General features: G+C 33.4%; 1 protein-coding gene and 1 long non-coding RNA gene across 2 annotated transcripts; one reads left to right on the forward strand and one right to left on the reverse strand.

Moving 5' to 3' along the window:
- Positions 1-14,541: 14,541 nt before the first annotated feature.
- LOC9304300 lies at positions 14,542-15,241 on the reverse strand. The gene is made up of 3 exons (XR_002330816.1): positions 15,214-15,241; positions 15,049-15,123; positions 14,542-14,968 (listed from the first exon to the last, which is right to left on the reverse strand). It is a non-coding gene; the product is annotated as an uncharacterized LOC9304300 (long non-coding RNA).
- A 1,654-nt stretch (positions 15,242-16,895) lies between these two features.
- On the forward strand, positions 16,896-19,087 carry LOC9306336. Its single transcript, XM_002868182.2, has 7 exons — positions 16,896-17,260; positions 17,352-17,444; positions 17,540-17,767; positions 17,876-18,028; positions 18,159-18,212; positions 18,364-18,507; positions 18,722-19,087. Exons 1-7 carry the CDS (start codon positions 17,093-17,095, stop codon positions 19,085-19,087), a joined length of 1,206 nt encoding a protein of 401 aa, XP_002868228.1. The 5' UTR covers positions 16,896-17,092.
- Positions 19,088-20,587: the final 1,500 nt, after the last annotated feature.

Genomic DNA, 20,587 nt, shown 5'->3' on the forward strand with positions numbered 1-20,587 from the left:
TCCATATCTTACAATCTCCATGATTCTTTTATCACTGATGTAAACACTAACTTGAAAAGTACAAATCTTGGGTTCCGTTCAAGTAAGTAACCCAAAAGAAAAGTCACAAAACAAGCAAGAAATAAGACAAGCAATAATAATACATAAGAAAGAAAGAAAATCTTAAATTATGAAATCTTATATAGAGAGAATCGAGTTATACGATTTCATAAAGGAAATCATATATATGAAAGAAAGTGAACTCTCTCTATCATTCCGCCACGTCAGCGCATAAGAGAAGGACACGTGTACAACTTATACTTTTAATAATCACATCTTATATCTAAACGTATAAAGAAAGCTGTACATCGAAACCCAATCAACAAATCCCTTTTATGATCATCATCTCACTTAAATACAAACCAATCTGGAGAGTAGATTCGCAACTCTGTTTGGCATCGATTCTGGAGGATTTTCTAAAGCGAGGAAACATTTGAGTTGGCGTTGGTGTCCATTCGAGTTCGAAAAAGCCATGAAACTTGTTTTTTCGTCAATTCGTCTGTTCTTTTTATTTCTCTTTCTGTTAAGAGTTTGAGCCCAACACTTTCTCCCCTTCCATCATGTTTTTTTTTTCTTTTTTTGTGATCTGCGCTCAATCCGTAAAGCGTCGATGTGTCATGTGTATACTATAGACGTTTACGTAACATGATCATGGACCATGACTTATGAACTGTGATAAGAAGGTTTAATCGCATGTATGAAAACAGAAAAAATGATTATGCAAATGTGTAATTGTTGAAACTGGTTTGGAAAATAAATTTAGAAATTAACCGAAATTGCTTGAAGTATACTGGAAAAATTTAAAGTGAATGATTCTCTGTTTAAAAATCATTCTATTGAATATTTGATTGATTCAAGTTAATGCTAAACTTTTTTTCTTTTGTTGATGCAAAGTCAACTTTTTGATGGAATCTTAAGCTTCTCTTTTGGAGTTTGTATATGCCCATTTGTTTTAAAGTTATGTGGATGCTGAATCAGATTTTCTCTATCTAGAGAGGTTTTAAGGCGTTTTAGAGTGATTGAGAAACTGTTAAACCCATCAAGCTCGACTAACACATTGTTAAATCTTGATAAAGGGTTTCAACACTCTTCTTTGTTGTCTTATTGGATGAAAGGTACGTAGAGTCTCTGAATACTACAAGAAGCAAGAGAGGCTCCTCGAGGGTTTCAATGAGATGGAGACTGTCCATGAAACTGGTTTTCCAATTGAGGTCTGGCCTCTACTATTTTTCTTTAGTTTTTTCTTATTGTATATCTCTTTGAGATGAATCCTCAATCTTTTTGGTTTCAACAGGAAGAAATGAAGAAGCTTGCAAAGAGTGAGAGACTGGCATAAGCAACATATATGGTGCTTTTTATGGCAAACGTTTATGACTCTATGGAGAGTAGATCCATGGCTGTGATTGCTTCAAATTTGGACTCTCTCGTGGATCTCTTGTCTGGTTTTATTGTCTGGTTTACATCTAATGAAATGAGAAAACCAAACCGGTTTCTTCGACAAAATAGACCTAAACCAGTTACACTATCCATTCGGAAAACGCCGGATGCAACCTTTGGTATGCTTCTTCTGTTTTTCTCTATTAACCCCATTGTTTGGCATTTATTCTGATTCTTCTGACCAGTTTCTTTTACGAACTTACTTGTCTCACAAGAAAAGAAAATTGATAATGATCCACGCTTTAAATTTACAGCGAAACATTGTGTTTGCTTCCGTCATGACAACTCTTGGACTGCAAGTTTTGCTAGAGTCAGGAAGGCAACTAGAAAGACCAAGACCGCCGTACCAACTCGTGGCTCACAAAAAAATGACCATTGGAGTTTTGTAGCTTCGTCCATTTCGTGGCTTTTCTGTCTTCCACTTCCTTCTTAGGGTTTTATAGTTCAGCGTCTCAACAATTGCCTCTACAAGCAAATAAATCATAACTCTTAACAACCACACACATCCCTCTCCAAAATTTTTTGCCACTCATTGTAATCGAAGTCGTAAGTCAAGTAAGCATAGCCACAGGTCTAGCAATAGCTTCGACTGCAACACGCCTCCATAAATTTGACACATAGGTTAGTCGAACTTCTCTCTTTATTGTATATATGTATGCTGACAACTTAATAAATGTGAGGATTATTGGATTACAGAATAGAACAAATGACGAATTTGTTTCGTATAAGAACAGGGTGTCTTATGTCCAAAAAAGAAGAAAAGAGAGAAGAAGGATTCTCTTACCATATCAAATAATCTCTCAGATATGCGGACGTTCCTTTCACCGCGGCCATGGCAGCTCTCTGCCAAACTCCTCCCGATGGAATTTTGGGTGGTTAAGCGACAATGGGCTTCAACAAGAATCCATGCTGCTTGTTTCTCTCTTTACTCTTAAGAGATAATGGTTGTTTCTCCTTTTTTTAAAAAAAGTAAGAAACTTCAATGATATGTATATAAACTCTGTTTATTTTTAGGTTTTCCTCAAGCAAATAATTTTAATCCAAGTCTGCTTGTAATGGTTCATTGTTTTTTCTCTGATTCTAGCATCTAAAAGTTCTCGTGTTTTTTTTTTTAATCTTTTGGCATGATTGGTGTTTAGCGACTTAGCGTTTTGAAAGCTGTTGTGACAAGTCAAACAATTATGTGGCAAACAAGTTAGGAAACAAGCAGCCGTCACACTCAGGTGTATACAAGCTCTTGTTCATTATCAGTCTCGTGTAAAATCGTATCGCAGAGTGACTTTAGACTCAATTGAAATAAGAGATTATGCAAAGTCAAGACTCAATTGACTCTTGACTTTAGACTTAATGCACATCAGTTCCAGAAATTTTTTAAAATATATATATATATATATATATGTGTGTATTTTATAAGCCTACTAAAAATCATCATGTGAATCAAATTACTGTCTCACTCCATTTCTCCGTTTATGTAAATACCTTAACTACGTCACTGTACCTCAATTTTTCGACGAAAAAGTAGTACCAAACTACATAAATTCCTGATTTAGAGTCGGATTTGATCTCGTTTGCTTCCTTGTTATGAATTTCGCAAAAATACTGCCTATTCTCTTTTATCCATTGAAATTGCTTATTTTTTTCTCTCTCAAAACCAAGATAATCTACCCTATAGTGTACTTAAATACCTTTTAAATTTCTTCAAAACGACGTCGATTTTGAGAAGAACATAAACGACATCATGTTCAATGCGTTTAGAAGGATCTTCATTGCGTGCACAAATCAAAGCCTTAATAATTTACCATATTTACCAAATTTTGTGTACTTATTATGGTTATCTAAAAAAAAAACTCATCTATACTAGTATTTTCGCAACACTTTGATGACAGGTGGGTAAAAATGCTTCTGGGTTAATCGGATATCCGACCCATTTACAAATTTTGGTCATAAAAAGTTTATTAGGTTGGGTTATATTTAACCCAACTCATACACCGGATATTCCATATTTAATAATTTGGATATTTAAAAGATTTGATTAAGATTTATAATTATAATTCTCCTATAATCTTTGTTTGATTTATTTTTAACTGTTTTGAATTATTATATAATACATAAAGTAAAAAAAAAAAATCAAATTTTTTCTGCATATACTGTGATTCGAATTTTTTTAAAACGGACATATATTATCCAATTGACGAAAATGTGTGTTCAACGTTCTACATCGATTAAAATATTTAGACAATGATTCAGAATCATATCATAAATAAGATCAACATTAATAAAATAAATAAGTTTTTTGGCGGGACGGGTTTGGCGGGACGGATTTTTGAATCAACAATAATAAAAAAATTAAAATATCATTAATCCGCCGCTTCAATACGGATTAAATTCTTAATTTTTATTAATACCACCAATATTAGACATATTAAATCAGTCTCATTTAAAACCAAAAAGTGTCCCGTGGTATAATGTTACTTAATAACAATTTTAAACTATAAAATATAAATATCTTAGAAAATTATACAATTTGTAAACTTTTATATATGTTAAATAATCGTTAAATTTTAATAATTACTACTTTTAGAAAACAAATCACGGGATGGGTTAAGAAGTTACAGGACGTGTTATATTCCGGAATGAAGTTATATGGTGGACGAGTTTGAATCAATATTTATAAAATTTTAAAATATCATTAACATGCTGTTTAATACAGATTAAATCTTCAGTTTATTAAAATATAAATGTCTTAGAGAATGATATGATTTGTAAACTTTTATATATAATAAATAATCATTAAATTCTAATATAAAAACAAATCACATGACGAATTAAGAAATTACAAAACGGCTTATATTTCGGAACGGGTTTATATGGCGGACGAATTTGAATCAATATTTATAAATATCATTAACATGCCGCTTTAATACGGGTTAAATCTTCAGTTTATTAATAATTGTCTCGTGGACTCGTGGTATACCGTTACTTAATAACAATTGTAAACTATACTATAAATAAATATTTTATAATAAAATATAATTTACAAAATATTTTTATACTAACTTTAAAAATAAATCATCCCGTGGTGTACCGCGGGTTAAAATCTAGTCTATACTAGTATTTTTGCAACACTTTAGTGACGGGTGGGTAAAAATGCTTCCGAATATATCGGATACCCGACCCGTTTTTAAAATTACTTCACAAAAAATTTGTTGGGTTGGGTTATATTTAACCCAACTCATACACCGGATATTCCATATTTAATAATTTAGATATTTAGAAGATTTGATTAAGATTTATAATTATGATTCTCCTATCATCTTTGTTTGATTTGTTTTTAACTGTTTTGAATCATCATATAATACATAAAGTAAAAAAAAAAATCAATTTTTTTTTCTGCATATACTGTGATTCGAAATTTTAAAAATGGACATATATTATCCAATTGACGAAAATGTATGTTCAACGTTCTACATCGATTAAAATATTTAGACAATCATTCAGAATCATATCATAAATAAGAAAATTAATAAAATAATGAGTTTTTTTGCCGGACGGGTTTGGCGGGACGGGTTTTTGAATCAACAATAATAAGAAGATTAAAATATCATTAATCCGCCGCTTCAATACGGATTAAATCCTTTTTTTTTAATACCACAAATATTAGAAATATTAAATAAGTCTTATTTAGAAAAGATTGTATAAAACCAAAATTTGTCCCGTGGTATAATGTCCCGTTGTCTTAGAGGATGATATGATTTGTAAACTTTTATATATAATAAATAATCATTAAATTTTAAAATAAAAACAAATCACGGGACATGTTAAGAAATTACGGAACAGGTTATATTTCGGAAAGGATTTATATGCGGACGAATTTGAATTAATATTTATATACCGCTTTAATACGGATTAAATCCTCCTTTTATTAATAATTGTCTCGTAGACTCGTAGTATACCGTTACTTAATAACAATTATAAACTATAATATAAATAAATATGTTATAAGGAGATACAATTTACAAAATATTTTCTTACTAACTTTAAAATTAAATCATCCCACGGTGTACCGCGGGTTAAAATCTAGTTAGTACGGTAAATTATTAAGGCTTTGATTTGTGCCATATGAAATATTAGTGCAGTAAAAAAATTTGAAGTAGTATAAACAAAAGGCATTATTAAATATTAAAGTAGTACATAAAACCTTACATTTTGGGATTTACATTGTACCATCACTTTTATCTTGTAACACAACTTTTATTGTGTTTTATAATACTTATTTTGTACCACTACTTTTGTTATATTATTTTTGTACAATTTGATTGATTGGTTTCATAAGAAGTGTTACATTTTGTACTATCATCTTAATTATATGCAACCAAAAAATTATCATAACATTGGCTCTATCGAAGCCAAGAAGATTTATGAATTCAAAGATCTAAAAATTGATAATAAACTTCAAAACTATCAACAAACCCATTATCAAGATCATCAAGGTTCATAAAAATGGATGTTGAATTATATGAATGAAATATCTAGTGACTCAAATCCTCAATCAGCTACCAATTCTCATGTTATTGATGCTCGAAAAGAAAACATAAACTCCTCGTACATTCCATGCTTATTCTCCATTCCTGGAGGAGACTTAAATAAGCAACAATCATTTCTCAAGGATTTTTTTACAAAAACCTCTCTTTCTGCGATCCATATATCCATGTCCACTGAACGTTTCGAGACTCGACAACAAACATTTAGGAACATAATTTAGTTGGTTCTCCAAGCAAGCTGGATCAAAACTATCGTTATCATCCTGAGATCAAAAATGAGAATTAGTCTTAAACGTTAATTATAATTATTGAAAAATAAACCAAACGAAAATGCCTCTATCGAAAAACTTACCTCATTCAAGTCGATCTCGAGGTCTCGTAAATTAGGAGAACCTTGAGTAACCGGGAAAGTAACTTTGACCAATTTGAATCACATGGATATAGCTTCAAATGTTCAAGTTGTTTAAAGATAATACCCTCACGATAAGAAGCCTGGACCGATGCCGAAAACTTCAACCTCACGAATGCATGGTTTAGTTAGTGTTATAAAATGAGATTGATAGATGGATTGAAATAAACTACCTCTTCGACGTTGATTCTTACGCATAATGAAAGCTGCTTGACATATGTGGTTGATCTAACAAACTTTTCGATATCAGGGTCTGTCGAGTCAATATCCGCCTCCACTAACTTAGGCATATCTTTAAAGTAGTAGGAGTAACTTTCATCATCGAGATAATCTGTAAGTTTGAAATATTTCAAATAAGGAGTATTTATCACCAGCTCATTAAAATATTCACCAAGATATCTTTAGGGTTAGTCTTCGCAAAGACGGACCATTAGAGCATCTCTAATGGGAAGATCTTAAGTGAGCTTCTCATCATTAAATAATCAATGTTCCAAAATAGGTTTCGCATCTGAGTAAGTCACACCTTGAAGAAGCAAAGTTTTTAAGGAGGGGGGACAAGCCATACGATGAACATCCACGTAAATCTCGTCTATCAGTTCCAAGATCACTAGCGATTTGCAGGTATACAAACTATGTAGGTTTAAATATTCGAGGTTGTCCATAGCTAAAGTTGAGACGGAAGCAATCTATTACCGGAGCTTTATGTAATGGCAGATTCAAATAAATAAAATTCACGTTCATTCCATGAGAAATCGGACCATGAGTTTGGAGACAATAATGGATCAAGCCATAGACTTTGGAGTTCATCCCATGAGTAATCTATATGAACGTACTCAAGCTTAGGCAACCACATCCAAGAATCTCCCATCGTTTCGATAAAATGCAATTCACCAGCCAATTGACTGATCTCACAATCTGCAAGGTTCTGTCTTAACGAAACTTCTTTTATCGTTGACATAAACACCAACTTATAGAATACCTAACTTAGCTTCTGTCTGTCTGAGCAACCTAAGAAGAGAGGCAAGAAATAGTAAAATAGAAGAACGGTAGAAAACTTGATTAAATCTTCAATTGGAGTATGCTTTACTAGGGCCGGCTCAAAAACTATTTAAGGCAGTTATAAAGATTTAGATTTTAGTTTTAATTATCTTAATGAAAACTGCGGGTACGTCTTCATTTGTGAACAAATGTCTAATTTGGAAATAAATGATCACGTAGGCAATGAAAAAACAAAATATTAATTATTGTAAAATTGATGTGATAAAAATAGAAAGGTGTATTATTTAACTATTTATATAAATGTTATTCTAACTCATACAATAAACCCCGTGATGCATGTATAAGAAAGAAAGGAAAATATTTCTCGACAATTTTAATTGCCAATATCACTTGAAAAAGCTAATCATTAACCTACACGCAAAGTAACTGTTGAGATTGAATTATCCGTTTGTATTGAAGTTTTAAAAATAACTGGTGATAGAATTATTTTTAGGTGTATGGAACCAAAATTCGTTGCAATGTTTTTGCGATATTAATCTAGTTTGTATACGTGATCAAGAACACAATCAAAAGAATGACTCTCTTTTATTACTTAGGAAAACTCTCTCAAAAACCTAAGTCTCTCTCTCAATCTCTTTTACAAACTCTAAACCACACAAGTCATATCACAACACAATATGTCCTTATATAACAAAACCCTATGACCTAATCATATCTCAATTAGGATAACACAAAGATCCTTCTAGATAACTCCTAAATGATTCACAATAATATCTCTTTAAACCAATGACTTGTTGTTTAAGTAACCCACCGGTTAAGCTCCTCTCAAGTTTAAACCAACAATCTCCTACTTAAGCTTGAAATCCTTGTTCACCACATCTTGCACACCTATAAGTTCCCTCATTTCCTTGAACTTAATCTTCCCAAGGGCCTTTGTTAAGATGTCTGCTCTCTGTTCATTCCCCGGCACATGCTCTACCTCTATCAAGCCGTTTTCAACGCATTCTCGTATAAAATGATATCGTCGATGGATATGCTTGCTGCGACCATGGAACACAGGGTTCTTGGTGAGTGCAATTGCTGATTTATTGTCGATCCTTATAACAATCTTCTCACTCAAAGTTCCCGTGATTTCACTTAGTATATCCTGCAACCAAATGGCTTGTTTCGCAGCTTCGGTTCCTCCCATGAACTCTGCCTCACAAGACGACATAGCAACAGTCTCTTGCTTCTGTGAGAACCAAGATATTGGACTTTCTCCTAGATAGAACACATGACCTGTTGTAGACTTTCCATCATCTTCATCTACATCATGACTACTATCACTATAACCTATTAACTTTGGTACACTGGTGCACCGTTTAAAGATTAGCCCAAGAGTAGTAGTTCCTTTCAAGTATCTGAGACATTGCTTCATTGCAGCCTCATGAGATTCTCTAGGACTCTGCATATATCTGCTTAAAACTCCAACACAATATGATAAATCTGGTCTTGTATGAAGCAAATATCTGAAACAACCAACATTTCTTCTGAAAGCCGTAGCATCAACCTCCTTCTCTGTTTCAGATTTAGACAACTTCAATCCTACTTCCATGGGTATATGCACTGAGTTACAATCCCTCATTCCTGCTTCTTCTAAGATCTTAAGAGCATATCGAGTTTGATTTAACACTATTCCCTCTTGATGCTGGTTTACTTCAATCCCAAGATAGTATGTCAATTTCCCGAGATCACTCATTTCGAAGGTAGAAGCCATTTCTTGTTTAAATTTTTTGATGACACCAAGATTTGTCCCTGTGACAAATAAGTCATCTACATATACTGCTATAATAAGAAGATGATCTTTAGCCTCTTTGCGATAGACTGAAGGCTCCTTTGAACATTTTGTAAACTGAAGCTCCAAAAGAATGTGATTCAATTTGTTGTTCCATGCTCTTGGTGCTTGTTTCAAACCATACAAAGCTTTGTTAAGCTTATACACCTTATCTTCACTTCCTTTTTTCTCAAACCCTTCTGGTTGTGTAACATACACAGTTTCTTTGAGTTCTCCATGTAAGAAGGTTGTTTTGACGTCAAGGTGGTGAATTTCCCACCCATTTTCTGCGGCAAGATCAACAAGAAGTCTTATAGTCTCAATTCGTGCTACTGGAGCAAAGACTTCTTCAAAATCCACACCATATTTTTGTACATACCCTTTAGCGACAAGACAGGCTTTGTACTTATTAATACTCCCATCTGAATTTCTTTCCAATTTGAACACCCATTTCACGCCAATTGGCTTTGCTCCTGTTGGTAAATCCACAAGATCCCACGTTTTGAATCTTTCTATAGAGCTAAGTTCGTCTTCACACGCATTTGTCCACTCTTTGAACTGCTTTGCTTCGTGAAAATCTCTTGGTTCATTGTTTAGACACATAAGTAATATTTCACCTTCCTCTTCTGCAAGTAGAACATAATCTTGAAGATATTTGGGTTTGTTGACCTGTTTCTGTGACCTTCTCAAAGCAGGTGAACCTGAATGTGAATCACTAGTTCCTATGTGATCATGCTCTTCTTCATGATCATATTCAGGTTCTGAGCTCTGTTCTTCTTCAAGATCAACAATATTTCCTGAGTTATGCCATGTTTCATTACTCTGTCTTGCTTCAGAATTATGTCCTGTTTCAACATGTTCTTCTCCTTGTAATCCGTGATTTCCAAATACTTCAAAAGTTATTTTAAAACTTCCACTACCATCTTGCTCTGTGTCACAATGTTTCTAGTTCCATCCGTTTGTCTCATCAAATATTACGTCCCGGCTGACTACAACTTTTCTTGCTTGGGGATCAAGAAGACGATAGGCCTTAGAACCGGGTTCTGTGCCTAGATGAATGAGTACCTGTGACCTGTCATCTAACTTTCTCAACTGTTGCTTATCTATTTTCGCATATGCAGTGCATCCAAAGACTCTAATGTGACTGATTGCTGGCTTCTTATCCTTGAAACATTCATACGGATTCTTATCTTTAAGGGCTCGTGTTGTAACTCTATTCAAAATATATGTTGAGTGTCTTATAGCTTCTCCCCATAGGTAATTAGGCATATGCATGTGCTTTAGTATGCTTCTTATCATCTCCAGTAGGGTCCTGTGGAGAATACGGGGCAGTGAGATGTCTTTTAATCCCTGATTCTTCACAAAACTTATTGAACTCATAAGACACAAATTCTCCTCCTCTGTCCGTTCTAAACGTTTGAATTCTTGCTTCTGATTCTTTTTCGACTAATGTTTTGAAGTTTTTAAACTTCTAAAAGGCATCACTCTTTTCTATAAGCAGAGCAGTCCACATGTAACGTGAATAGTCATCAATGATCACAAAAATGTACTTGTTTCCAGCACTAGTACTTGGTGTTATCGGTCCACAGAGGTCACCATGTAAGAGTTCAAGCTTTTTAGTAGCTCGGTAAGTTGTTGCTTGTGGAAACACTGCTCTGGTTTGCTTTCCAAGTAAGCATAAACCACAAATTTCTTTTTCAAGAGTAAAGCTTGAGACTCCTAGTACCAACTCCTTATCTATCATAGACTTAATAGTTTCAAGACTCACATGACCCATTCTTGCATGCCACAGACTTGATGTACTCTTGCTTTTCAGATACAAACATGTATTTTCTTGCAAGCCCATGTGAACTTTATATAGTCGATTCTTGGATCTCTCTGCCTTTACCAACAATTTTCCATCACGATCGTCCATTGTCAAGTATCCATCTTTTAGTCTTATGTCACAACCTGATTCAGTGGCCTGTCCAAGGCTTATGATGTTGCTTTTTAAATCGGGTATAAAGTAAACATCACTCATCACTCGTGGTTCTCCGTTTAAGTCTATGAAAGCAATTGTTCCCTTGCCTTTAATATTGATACGTGAGTCATCTCCAAACCTCACTTTCCCTGTGACTGAGTGATCAATTGTATCAAAATATCTCTTGTCTCCTGTCATGTGATTACTAGCGCCATTATCAAGGTACCAAACGTTTTCTCCATTAGAACTTGTCTCAAATTTGCTAGGCACACAAGTTTTCTCATTGAGATAAACAATCTCGTGCATCATAAGCTCATTCGCAGTTTGTGTGTCTTTAGTTTCAGCTTCTTGTGCTTCTTGCAACTTAAGTAACCTATCAGGACAATTTGAGGCGTAATGGCCAACTTTGTCACATCTATAACATGTGATTTGTGATGAGTCTCTGCCACCATTATGTCCTCTTCCTCTGCCTCTGTAAAAGTTTCTACCTCCACGTCCTCTGCCCCTGTATTCATTGTTATATTCTCTGTTTGAATAGTTACTCTGAGAGTATTGTGAGTCTGATTGGCATACATTAGTTTACTCTGGTCGTCATGAGGTTCTTCTTCATCTGTGACACGTTCTTCGTAAACTTTTAAACGTCCAACTATATCTTCAAAAGTTATAGTGTTTAGGTCCAATACTTGTTCCAAAGAGGCTACTATATGAATATATCTTCTCCGAGGAATACTCTTTAGAAACTTCTTAACCAATCTTGATTCTTAGATTTTTACACCTAGGGCAGATGATTTTGATGCTATCTCAGACAACTTGCCTGCAAAGTCATCTATTTTCTCAGAATCTTTCATCTTGAGGCGATCAAATTCAGCCATTAGGGTTTGTAGCCTAGCATCCTTAACTCTTTCCGCACCAACATGTCGTGCTTTGATCGCATCCCAAACCTTCCTGGCTGTGTTAAGTTCTCCGATCTGTAGTACTAAGGATTCGGGAATGGATTGGAAGAGTAGAGCAGTGGCTACATCATTCTTTTCAACATCGATCGGGTCTGTTATAGTCTCTATAACATCCCAAGCTTTATGAACCCTAAGTGCCATCCTCATTCTAATCGCCCATACCGTGTAGTTAGTTGCGTTTAGCATAGGACACTGAATAGAGGAAGAGCTTCCTCCTTCTTTGGTGTTTGCTGGTGCGGAAATGATATCTCCCATCTTTCCCTACGATCGCACAAGGCTCTGATACCAAATCTAGTTTGTATACGTGATCAAGAACACAATCAAAAGAATTACTCTCTTTTATTACTTAGGAAAACTCTCTCAAAAACCTAAGCCTCTCTCTCAATCTCTTTTACAAACTCTAAACCATACAAGTCATATCACAACACAATATGTCCTTATATAACAAAACCCTATGACCTAATCATATCTCAATTAGGATAACACAAAGATCCTTCTAGATAACTCCTAAAGGATTCACAATAATATCTCTTTACACCAATGACTTGTTGTTTAAGTAACCCACCGGTTAAGCTCCTCTCAAGCTTAAACCAACAATTAATTGTTTGGGTAATATTAAAAAAATAGCTATTGTTGATGGGAAAAGAATGCTATGTGATGATGATAATAGTGGGAAATTAAATTAAGCTTCCATTATTGATGGAGAAAGAAAGAGAGAGAAAAAGGAGGAAACAGAACAAATCGTTATGGTGACTGAGAGAGAAAGAAATAAAAAAAGAAAAAAGGGTTTGAGATAATTTTACTTGTTCTTCTTACACACACTCTATTTTCTTATGATTAGTTTTTTTTTTTTTTTTTTTTGTGGTTAGTTTGTATATATTCTCTAATTCTTGGATAATATTACAAAATAGCCAAATTTTGAGTCAAAATTAAGTAACTAATCATTATTAATTTTTCTATGGGTAAATAACCATATGATGACACAGTAAAAGACAAAAATGTCCCCGCAAGTTAAACCAAGAACAAGCTTATGCGGAGAAAAATAATAGATTTGAGAAATTTCAACAAATAGCATGAAACGTGTTAAAATAGCACGATATTTATCAAAAAGTGACATTTTATAACGTATATTTTGCAAAAATAGCATGCTATATAAACAAATATCATTTCATTTGAAAAGTTGAACTAGGAGCAAGTTTATGTAGAGAAAAAGTAATAGATTTGAGAAATTTCAATAAATCCGGTGAAAAATGTTAAAATAGTACGATATTTATCAAATAGTGAAATTATAAACGTACATTTTGCAAAAATAGCATGTTATATAAACAAATATCATTTCATTTGAAAAGAAACCGTGCGAAACAGAATAATAACACGATATATATTATAATAGCGTGTCAAACAAAAAATATCGATTAATATTTAAAAAATAACATGAAAGTTGACAAAATCTATTCATTCTCAACCGTCGATTACCACTACAACCACGACCAAAATATAGAAAATAAAAGATCTTCGACAGATATGATGTATAAAGTGATAGTTGTCGCCGTGAGGAAAGTGGTTACGGCGGAGATGATGATGGTTTTAGAAAATCATGTTGGTTATATAAGGAGGAGTTCGGCACATTATTGAGGAGGGAGCTTGTGCATAAAAAAAATCAGAGAGTTATATCAGTGAGATCTTGAGATCGAGTGTGCTTGTCTGATAAAGCGTTGGAGTCTTGGTGAGATCGAGTGTGCTTGTGTGATAAAGCGTTGGAATCTTGGTGTCATTGATGCATTTGTGTTAACGTACGTGTGTGACATGTTCGGGAGATTTTGGATACAAGTCTAAACTCAGGAAGAGTTTTAGTTTAGAATTAGTTTATCATAAAGAGATCATGCAATATAAAAGAGGGGTGTGCTTGATATACGTTTTTGAAATTTGGTTGTTGCTTTCTTGTTCTATTGAATTTAAATTTTGGATGTGGTCAATAGGAGTAGGAAAAACCGAACTTCCTTAACAAATTTTGTGTTTTGTTTATTTTCTACATTTTTTTGCCTCACTCGCACTAAGAACATCGTCAAAATATATTTTTAATATAGTAAAGTATCTAAAATAAACTTCAACAATAATTAATGCAAATTGAAAAAAACAACCATTTAATTGTATTTCATTTAATTTTCTTACATAATTGCTAAGTTTATACAATAATTAATTTCAAAAATATCAATGAAAATATCCATTTAAACATGGTTATCAAAAAATCATTATTTGTAATGGTGTTTTGAATGGTCTCAAATGTTAAACTAGTCCGATTCAAAACAGAAAAAAATTATTATTTTATATTGATTATCGATTATTAATATATATAGAGGTTTAATGGTATAAGTTTATGAATTAATAAGTGGGTGAACGACCTGTGTCCCCCCAGTAAGTTTCATATAGTACCATAACAACACAGATTTCGGGTCTCGTCTCCAGTCCACACAAAACGAAAGTTAAACTCCAGTTTCCCCCTAAATTGAAAGTTCGAGACTTCAGTCTCCATAATTTCAAATTTCGTGGTTTATCTTCGGTTTACTGTGCCGAACCCGATTAACCGCTTAACATCGAAATTAAACCGGATTTACCCAGAAACCAACCCGATTATTAGACCCATTAAACCCGATAATCCCAAAATCGTAAAATCACCAAACTTCACAAACACACACACACAAAATTCAATTACAAAGTGATCAAGAAAAGATATCAGTGAGCTCTACTAGTAAATTATACCTGAGGATAACAAATCTGAATCCCTCCACGCATTGATTTAGGAGGTTTGAATATAGCCTAGCAAATTTACAACCAAATTTAAAAATCAGATTTTGGATTTTCAGCTTCTTCACAATGTATTTGTAGTGTCTGCATACCTTGTTGCTAGTGAAAAGAAGCTCTTCGCCTTGTTCATTCCTCCATGAAATCACTTGTCCTCCATGTAAACTAATCTGGAAAACCAAAAAATCAAAAACCCAAATTGGTTTTAAAAAAAAAACTCGAATTATTTAGAGAAGAAGGTTGGAGAAAATAGAGAAGACCTTGGCAGAAGCACCATGTGGGTTCCTGAGAAGGACTTGGTCAACGCCATTCCAATCTTTGATTATCTCACTTGCTTCTTTTTGATCCCACACTGTTGCGTAATGACCCATTTTCAATTTCTTCTTCTTCTTCTTCTTCTTCTTCTTCTTTGAATTTTCAGAATCTCAAGAACTTATTACACTGACAAAAAAATTCTGATTTTTGACAGCCAAAAAAAGAGCAAAAGATAAGAAAAACAACAAAAGAGCTTTTTCTTTCTCACAAAAATCTCATGAACATGGCGATAGAATTATACTATAAGATCGAAATTAGGGTTCTAAGATTTCTCAATTTGGGGATAACTCGAATCGGGTTCAAAATCGGTTTATTATTCTGGGTTTTGGTTTGACATCGGGTTCGGCACATTAAACCAAAGATAAACCACGAAATTTAAAATTATGGAGACTGAGGTCTCGAACTTTCAATTTAGGGGGAAACTGGAGTTTAACTTTCGTTTTGTGTGGACTGGAGACGAGACCCGAAATATGTGTTGTTATGGTACTATATGAAACTTACTGGGGGGACACAGGTCGTTCACCCATAATAAGTTAACATATAAGTCTCTTAGGAAATGTTGATACATTAAATGGAAAAGTCACATTTTTAACCCTCAAAGTATCATCGGCTAATACTTTAAACCTCGAAAGAATTTTACTAACATTATAAATCACCAAAATAATTTTACTAGCTAACACTTTAAACCTGCAAACTAGCTTTCCTGTTTGCACCGCCATAAAAGATAACTGAACATTAACTTTCGTCAACCAAACAATTAATTTATATTTGTTTAATATAAATTTATTTAATTTAAATTAAATTTAAAATAATTTTATTATTTATTACGAATTTACGATTAATAAAAAAGACTAACATTTTCAACTACTCAATGTCCGACTACTAAATTTTTCAGATTTTTCATTTAGTTCATTGTCTTTGTTCACCATCTTGTTGTTGTAATTGGTATTATGAGATCCCAATTTATCCACTTGATAGAGTGAAAACGCTTTTGGATCAATCTTTCCTAATAGATTTCTCCGATACGGATAATTCTTCATTTTCCAGCTAAACTTCAATATTCGTTGGTTTTTATTCTTCTATTTAAAGTTTTATTGTACCTCAGATTCTAAATTTTGTTGTTTCTATTTTTTTACTTTAAGCTTCTCTTGTATTTCAGTCTCTAGTTTTTGAGGTTTATCTAGAAATTTTATGGTCGGATATTTGAGTTGACGAAGAAGATAATGTTTTTATTTTTGTTTTTAGATTTTTATTAATTTTAATAAATAATAAATTAATTAAAATTTAAATTAATTTATAAATTTATTAAACAAACATAAATTAATTGTTCTGTTGACGGAACATTCATGTTTATGGCGGTGCAAACATAAAAGCTAGTTTGGAAGATTAAAGTATGGCGTTGCAAACATCCGAAATATTTGACCCGAAGCCGATCTGAACCCAAAATCTATACATTTCTGAATGGATCCTATACTTCTAAAACCGAATACCCGAAAACTCGAAATATCCGACTCGAACCCAAATGGTACCCGAACGTGTTAGTAAAATTTTTATGAAGTTTAAAGTGGTACCCGATTACACTTTACAAGTTCAAAATATATTATATGTTTATTTGTTGACCGTTGAATCCATTTTATTAAATGCCATTGAATAATATATCAGCATATAAGTCTTTCCAAAAAAGCATTTTGGTCAAAGGCCTTGAATTTAGGAGAACAAATTATTTTGTTCCTTTCTCAGCCTCCACGACCCTTATATATTAAACCTTTTTCGTCCATGCTGCCAAATCAATAAACTCTCTCTTTCTCTCTATTGTTGATAAAAATGGAAGTGAGAGGCCCAGTGATATGGATGTTCTTAATGTGTATTGGTCACATAATTGTAAGTCATAACAATGACTTCGTGGAAGCCAAGAGCTTTTCTAAATCTGAAGATTTAGAAATCGAGAAGAGACTAAAGTCTATCAACAAACCCGCTGTCAAGATCATCAAGGTTTTTATATATCTTCACAATCGTGTTATTGTTCTCTATATACAATTAAGTAATATATGTTAACTTCTATAGAAATGGCTGAAAATGATAGACTATAGATGGAGAAAGATACAGATGTGTGGATTTCTTCAAGCAACCAGCATTTGATCATCCTTCTATGAAGAATCATACATACCATTACAAGGTATAATAACTTCGGATCAGCTTTATTTACGTATATTCTTGTATAAACATAAAAAGAAAAGGACAGTAATATGTTTGTGGTCTGACATGTCTTAGATGCGTCCAATATGGAAAGGAATCAGAGAAAGAAAGACAAACAATACCGGTTTTGGTTACTTATGGGAGAATGGTGTGGGTTGTCCCATTGGTACGGTCCCTATTCAAAGAGTCACCAAAGACGATCTTTTGAGATTAGACTCATTTGTTGATAATCATAAACCCCGTGGTTCTTGGAACACTACCACTTTTAATCTTAATAATCCTTTTCATCCCGACCAACATCATGTAAGTCGCTTCTTTTCATTAAAAGTTAAAAAAATATCATCAATTAATATTTTGATATATTTATAATGATAATATTCTTGGTCATTCAATAAAAATGAATGGGATAAGTATGCGGTAGCTCGAACGAAGGACATAGGAAGGAGGTTCCATGGAGCAACGATGGGACTTTGTATAACGGCTCCTAAGGTTAAGCCAACCCAATTCAGTAATTCTAGACTTCACATTCAGATGGGAAGGGATTTCCTCCAAGCCGGTTTGACTGTAAGTCGCTTAGTTTATTTATTTTGCACTTAGCTACGAGTTCTATTTACTTAATAACTTTTAAAAACATGTATTAATTATACTTTTTAATAAATAATTTCAATAACACAAATATTATTTACTAATTCAGGTAAATCCAGTATTGTACAAGGACAAGCAACCTCGGACTTTTGTTTATACATCTGTGAGTCAGTCACATTATGCTAGTAAATTCTTTTTCAATTTTTTTTAGACTAAATAAATAAATATATATATATATATATATATATATATATATATATATATATATATATATATATATATATATATATATATGAAATAATTTACATGGACAGGCAAATGGAAAATCATGTTACAATAGCAACTGCAACGTTGGAATGATAGCCATCCGTCATGACTTAACACTTGGTCTGGCATTGCAGCCAGTGTCTACTCGTGGTTCTAGGCCAAGTTACTATACAAAGATCGGTCTAGTCAAAGTTTTCTCTTTCTTAATACTACTTAGTGACAAATAATATATTATTTACTATATAAGAAGAAGAAACTTCGGGTTTGAACCGGGCCTTGTGGCCTAGTGGTAAAGGGGTCACAACTGTGACTTCCGCCACCAGGGTTAGGAGTGCGACTAACCATTCAAAAGTTCGACAAACATAAATGCAGTGTCTTAATTTACCTATTATTTTCTGGTAACAGGACAGAAAATCTGGAAATTGGTTGTTGCGAATGGGTGGTAATTATGAGCCAATAAATATTGGACTTTGGCCAGGGCATAGGTTTCAACAAGGCTTTGGAGATTTTGTCGAGTGGGGTGGAGAAGTGTACAGCGCATATCTGCCGAGTCCTCAAATGGGATATGGATATTTCCCAATTCAGGATAAAAGTTATGATGCATATATCCAACACATATCCATACTCGACCGTAATTATAACATAGACCGCAATGTGGACTATCTCGAAGACTTTTCGGACAACAATCGAGGCTATCAAGTGATAGACACCCGAGATCCTAGACATAGCGGCGGTCACATAATCTTTTATGGTGGTCCGGGAAATATCTGAAAACGATTAGATCTTTATAATTTAAAAATTAAAACATTACATCGACTTGATTTTACTATATACATATATACACAAGAGATAGAAAATGGAATCTACATAAGCTAAATTAAATAAGTAACGTGTAATCAAATGAAAAAGTCATATGCTTATAGCTTCCAAGTCGGTTATCTTTGGGCTAACCGTTTTATGGTGAAGTCCCTTTGTTTGTGGATCATATTAAAGGTTGGGGATGGAAGATATTGCTTCTTCTATAGCCTGTAGACTAAGACGAACCATAGCCTTCACCTTAACAACTTCAAATCATCAGAATCTCATCGTCACCACAATAGATTGCTTGATTCAAAATCGAGCATTTAGCCTCCGTTAGAAGAAACCTTGCTTTCCATTTGTACTGCTCCAACTCAAGTTCAATCGATTTCAGTTAACTAGCTAGCTGAGCATCTCTATTGTCACTTCGCCTATATTGTTGAATATACGGTTATCCTAAAAAATGCTAGATCAAGTGAGCTAAAATTCAGCCATCAGTAGAGAGATTGCTAGAATCTATGATACATCTGCTGAGACAGATTTAAACATTGTGTCAGAATCTTTACGGATGCGGTGACAACTCAGCTTGAGATCCTGAGAGAGGATTGAAGCTTGAAGATCACCAAATTACAAATTACAAGTTGACCTTGATTATTAAAACTTAGTAACAAAGGTGGAGATGGAAAGTACATTGTTACAAGTTTTGAGACTCAAGATTTGATCAAGAGATGAGTTCGTTACAAGGTGGTACAGAAAGTGTCTCAAGAAATTTGTGCGTGACACAAGGTTTGCTTCAGAGAGCAACAACATAGATGAATTCAATGTTGACTTACGCTTGAAGATAACTTGAGTCACAAGTTATTTACAAAAGAGATTAGGATTGGAATCTTTAGGAGTTATCTAAAGATATATAAATTTAGGAGTTAGCTAAATATATCCCAATGAGACTAGGATTTGGTTAAGTGTTTTCTTATAGAAGAAGAAACTCAAGAAGACCTAAGCAAGCTGATGTATGCGAACATGGAATTTTGGTCATTTTTAAAATAGTAGAAGATAGAGAACTATTTACAAAATAAAGAAGGTTACATATTTGGTTTTTCATTCAACTGGGGTTTTACATTAATATTAACCATCTACAAAAGAAAGTACACATTAGTATGGTAAATTGTTAAGGCTTTGATTGGTGCCATTTGACACAGTACAATATTTTTAAGTAGTATAAACAGATGTAGTACACAACACCTTTTTTTCTGGGCTTTACATTGTACCATCACTTTTATCTTGTAACACTATTTTAATTGTGTTTTATAATACTATTTTTGAACCAGTATTTTTGTACTATTATTTTTGTACAATTTGATTGATTGATTTCATAAGAAGTGTTACGTTTTGTACTATCATCTGAATATGCTACCAATCAAAGTTAAATTAGCACTTTGAAATTATCATAACAATGGCTCTATCGAAGCTAAG

Source organism: Arabidopsis lyrata, assembly GCF_000004255.2.
Source record: "Arabidopsis lyrata subsp. lyrata unplaced genomic scaffold ARALYscaffold_7, whole genome shotgun sequence".
NCBI lineage: Eukaryota > Viridiplantae > Streptophyta > Magnoliopsida > Brassicales > Brassicaceae > Arabidopsis > Arabidopsis lyrata.

Excerpts from the sequence above, each read along its gene's own strand:
- LOC9306336 (XM_002868182.2), top strand. The coding sequence starts at position 17,093 with ATGGAAGTGAGAGGCCCAGTGATATGGATGTTCTTAATGTGTATTGGT. Across the intron at positions 17,768-17,875 it reads TTCATCCCGACCAACATCAT|TATGCGGTAGCTCGAACGAA; the intron begins GTAAGTCGCTTC and ends GAATGGGATAAG. Across the intron at positions 18,029-18,158 it reads TCCTCCAAGCCGGTTTGACT|GTAAATCCAGTATTGTACAA; the intron begins GTAAGTCGCTTA and ends TTACTAATTCAG.